Below are 5,398 nucleotides of genomic sequence, written 5' to 3'. Positions count from 1 at the left end.
ATATATATATATATATATATATATATATATATATATATACATAGAGAGAGAGAGAGAGAGAGAGAGAAAGAGAGAGATTTATATGTATTTGTATGTTTGTAAATTTTACATGGTGAAGAAAGAACTCAATACATGAAGGGTCTGGTGTTTTTTGCAGATGTAATTATCAAACTCACTTGATTTGTATGAAACTTTAGGCCCTTGACTCACTGTATGTCATTCATATCTCATATCATGCATCAGAAATTGGATTTTTCTATTTATTTTTCACTGTATAGACGAATGTCATAGCCCTGAATAATTGGTAACTTACATGAACTTTTGTTGTGCAGCTTTTGTGAAAAGTACCTCATTAAGACTAATTATATAGATATATAGGTGCAGGTGTGGCTGTGTGGTAAGAAGCTTGCTTCTCGACCACATGGTTCTGGGTTCAGTCTCACTGCAGGACACATTAAGCAAGTGTCTTCTTCTATAGCCTCAAACCTTGAGAGTGGATTTGGTGAATGGAAACTGAAAAAAGTCTGTTTGTGTGTGTGTCCCTTATTACTACTTGACAATCAGTGTTGGTGTGTTTATGTCCCCATAACTTAGCGATTCAGCAAAAGTGATCCAATAGAATAAGTAACAGGCTTTTAAAACAACAAATAGAAAAACTCTGGGATTGATTCATTTGATTAAAAATTCTTCAAGGTGGTGCACCAGCATGGCCGCAGTCTCGCAACTGAAACAAGTAAAAGATAGACGATAAGATACACATGAGGTACATGTGTCTTCTTTCAAAGTATGTGTCTGAGTGTGTATGTCTGTGTTAATGTAGCTCTGTTCATATATCATCTTTATTGTTTTAACATCCAGTTTCCCATGCTTGCATGAGTCTTATGGCTGGACGTCTTTTCTGTTGCTAATTTTCACTTGTTTGCAAGTAAGGTAATATTTTGCCATGTTTGGACATGTTTTGAAAATAGAGGGTACAACTTGTATAAGGGTGACTCTCATTTGCAACAATCATACAATGCCAAGACAAGGTGCCAATGGTAGCCTATGCATATATACAACAAGCTTTTTTCAGTTTCTGTCTACCAAATCCACTCAGAAGACTTTGGTCAGCCCAAGGCTTTGGTCGGCCTAAAGCTTTGGTCAGCCCAAGGCTATAATTGAAGACCCTTGCCCAGGGTTCCACACAGTGAGATTGAACCTGGAACCATGTAGTTGGGTAGCTAGCTTAAAACTTCAGGAGAATATGGAGCATAATATCAGTTAATGAATGATTCAAGACCAGGGGTTACACAATAATCCTCATCAGCTTCCTCTCCAAGGAAGTTATAGGATGTTGTGCAAGCACTCAGCTTAGAGTGTATTGCTTCTTATAACAAAAACAACTGTAAGCATTATGCATATTTATGTAAATATGTGTTTCTATGTATTTATACATGAAACATTCTTCTGTTCCAGGAAGAGAAAGAAGTCCTGTCACCTGAGAGTTATGAACATAGTAAGAAATCACCAGGTGACTCCTTTGTTTTTGTCTCTTATGATTGTGTCATTAGTAAACTTGTATTCCATACATATCCATTCAATTACTTACTCGTCTTGGCATGGAATCTACTATTGTATCATCAATGGATTACATTTTTTTCTTCTTTAATTTGACAATTTTATGTTTTATTAATTTTCTCCCATTAATTTTATAATCTACCTTTGCAGATAAGAAAGCCACTAATTTAATATCTGCATTAGATGAAATGGAATTTATGCAAGAGTACCAGTTTCCAAACTTACCAATTATTCCTTCTCCAAGGGTTTATCACCAGAGTCTTTCAGTGAATGAAACCAAGAAAATAATTCAATCATTGATGAATATCATTATAAATACTATGCAAATGTAATGTTATTTTTTGTCTTTGTTTTTGACTTAATTAGTTTGAATAAGAAGTATTTTTACTCAGACACAAGTGACTGCCAATTACTCACAATACTCATGAACTTCTTTGAGAGATTAATAATGGAGCCTCTACAAACTCTATTCACCTGCTAGAAATAACAACAAAATCTCTCTCAAATCAAACTCTAGTATTTTAAATAGAAAAATATTTTTTGAAGACATAGTACTTGACTGACATGCATACAGACAGACAGACAGACAATGGTTACAATTAGGACACCTTTTGATTATAGGTTTACTAAACAACAACAATAGAATTTCTTTCAGAATGTTTTTATTTATGAAGTCTATTATTGTAATATCTGTATCAGAGTTTTAAGTTGAAAATTATATTTTTTTGTTTTAGTTAAAACAATATTTTTACAAGGGAATATATGAGTCAATTTCTCTAGGAGCTTTGCAGCTCCAAATCAGAGCTGACAGAAACTGTGATTATCTGTCTTGTCTAAGCCAGTATGGAAAGTGGGTGTAAAATGGAGATGATGATGATGATGGTAATGATGATGATAATTTCATCCTACCTTAATCCTTCTTGAGTCAGTGAGTGAATGAGGGAGCAGCAATGCCCATGACCTTTTCATGTTCTAGATTTGGTTGTTGTTCAATGTTAACATCTGTTGACCATGATCCAAAATAGCTTGAGCAGGAAGTGTGGTTTCAGTGGGTGACCTTTTAGAGTGGAAGGATAGGAAGATGTATTTAGAATTGGATTTAGGAGATGAGATATAGTTGGAATGATGGAAAAAAGAAAGGGGGCAAAGTATGATAGGGTAGTGGAAAGGAAGGGAGAGTAATGGAATGGGTAAAGAGAGGTATTTTGGCTGGAATTGAGTGTGGCTGGTTCAGAGGAACAAAAACTATTTGTAGCAGTTGTAGAAATGACAGAATAATGTGATGAAGTACTCTATGTGTGAACCAGTTATGGTTTATTCTAGTTTAGTCCTGGTAGAGCAGATGTATGATAAAAGGTATTCATACAGTCCTAAAGTGTTTAAACAGGCCTTTGATCAAATACATTCAAGCAGGTCTATGATTAAAAGCTTATTTTATCAGCTATTACATACCTAGAGCTACATTATCCATTATACCTACCCCGTTTCAAATTAGCTGAAATTTGAAGGAATTTCGTCTGTTAAATCTTGTAGGTAGAATGAAAAGGGACTCCTTTCTTATTGCAGTCTGAATTAACTGTTTCAGTTTGTTCATGAATGAATCTGCCAATCAGTCAATTTTTTTTCTTTTGGCAGTCTTGATTAGGCAATCTGATGGCTTCAGAGATAGTGATACCTGGGTAAAGATTAGTTTACAGGTGAAAATAATTAGATCCAGGATATTTGGTGTCACAGTCAGAGACATGGCAGGTGTGGATACTAATTGATGAAGACACTTTAGAATGGTAAAATATGAGTGTGGCAACAGTACCATCCCATACATGTGTTCTGTGCTCCGATGTAGGTTTTGTTCGAGCTATTATAGTTTAGACCCAAATTAGCCTTGATCAAGCAGACCTATGATCAAAAGTATTCAAACCATAAACAGCAGAGAAAAGAACTGTATTCAGTTGTTCAGTCATCTGAATTATCTCTTCATTGGATTACCAGAATTCCATAGATATGTTTTCTAAATCGACTTCTCAGGTAGAATTAACATGACACAGAATGTGACAAGGCCATACCTTTACAATGACAGTCTATCCAACAACAAACTTCAGTATAGTTTCCATCTACCCATTTTCACACTCAAAGCTTGACCTGGGCCTAATGTAAAAGACATTTGCCCCAAATTACCACACAATGGTATTGAACTAGGGATCTTGTGATTGTGAAACAAGCTTCTTTTAAACCATTCAGTGATGCCACACTTCATCATCCATCAGCCAGTGCCTTCCTTGTGTCCAGTGGTTGGTTTGCCAAACCTCTCTCCAGTTCCCCCTGTGTTGTGCTATATGCATACAATCAGCTAGGCTCTTGTTTCCAGTTCATTCTCTGATGTCATCACCTCACAAACATCTTTGATAGCTTTTTGCTCTCTTCCTCTTAACAATTTCTATCAGAATGGCCATGGGCAATGACTAGTAGCACATTTTATGTCCGAAATATGATAGCTTTATAGACTTGATTTTCAACAATGGATACTATAATTATTAAACCATACTGCATTATCCATTCATTGGATTATAATCCAATGACCTTAAGACACTGGTGAGGAAGAATTGATTTCTGATTCTAGTAGACTGAGCAGCCCTGTAAATTTTGTCCCTGAGGTTTATTTTATTTGAGTCTTGTAGACGGTCATCTACTGCTCAGTGCTGAAATATTCCTTAACTCAAGAGAGGAATCTTATTCTTCATGACAGCCATTTTTGTACAGTTAGCACTATGTAAGTGAGTAGTTTATGTGTGGGTGGACATTAGTCAAAGAGATGTGATGTGTTGCATAAAGAACTAATAAGAACATTGTTGTTATGAGCCATCAACATGTTATCCAGTATCAAATACAGTGATTTCATGATAAACAACACACTGAAATTTGTCTCATTGCATTCAATGCTGGTTATTGTTAAAGTTTTTTACATGTGGAAACTTCTTAGAACATTTACTCGACAGTTATGATTAGATCACACAAACACATACAGTTACTCCAATACATGTTTATATACACACACAAGCCCACAATCATCCCCATACATACACATAATTATAAACATACAGTCACTTCAATATATATATATATATATATATATATAGAAAGCAGACATTAAATGACGATGATGATGATATATATATTTACATATTTTATTTATATATATATATATATATATATATACACACACACCCATATATATGCGCACACCTACATACACAGCCGCATACACATGCACACACAAACCTGGCACACATAAACACACACACACACGTACCTAACACGCACAATCCCACACACATACACACACACACACGCACCATCGGTACCATTTTCCCTCTTTCTCCGTTTTTCCATTCTCCGAACTTTCCATCTTTCCGACGAAGGGCTACGCCCGAAACGTCATGCACTCTCTCTTTCCTTTCCCGAGCGTCCAATAACACTATCCGTATCACGTCCTCACTTTGTTGTTTTTTTGTTATTGTTTTTTGTGTTTTTTTTAACTTATATATATATATATATAAATACATACATACATACATATATACATTCTCTTGTTCCTTTCTGTTGAAGAGTACAGGCTCAAAACATAAAAGGCTTTTTCATTTTCCTGAACGTCAAACTAATACACTTGCTTGTTGTTCATACACCTGTCTTTGTCTTTTGTTTTCCTATAAATTTCAACCATAACTATATATATGTGTGTGTGTGTGTGTGTGTGTGTGTGTACATACATACATACGTCTACTCTCTCTCCTTCCTTTCCCGAGCGTCCAATAACACTATCCGTGTGTGTGTTTTTTTGAACCTA

The 5,398-nt window shown here is 35.3% G+C and overlaps 1 protein-coding gene across 1 annotated transcript in view; it reads left to right on the top strand.

The window, feature by feature from the left end:
• Positions 1-5,398, top strand: part of LOC106883723 (dynein beta chain, ciliary) — a 273,290-nt gene that overhangs the window by 200,430 nt on the left and 67,462 nt on the right. Inside the window, exons 58-59 of the mRNA XM_052974147.1 lie at positions 1,456-1,510; positions 1,708-1,885. Of these exons, the coding sequence (XP_052830107.1) occupies positions 1,456-1,510; positions 1,708-1,885 (233 nt within the window). The remainder of the gene's footprint in view (positions 1-1,455; positions 1,511-1,707; positions 1,886-5,398) is intronic.

This window comes from Octopus bimaculoides, chromosome 17, assembly GCF_001194135.2.
Source record: "Octopus bimaculoides isolate UCB-OBI-ISO-001 chromosome 17, ASM119413v2, whole genome shotgun sequence".
NCBI classification, from domain to species: domain Eukaryota; kingdom Metazoa; phylum Mollusca; class Cephalopoda; order Octopoda; family Octopodidae; genus Octopus; species Octopus bimaculoides.
Note: the sequence above shows the minus strand (reverse complement) of the source record. Positions and strands in the feature narration are given on the sequence as shown.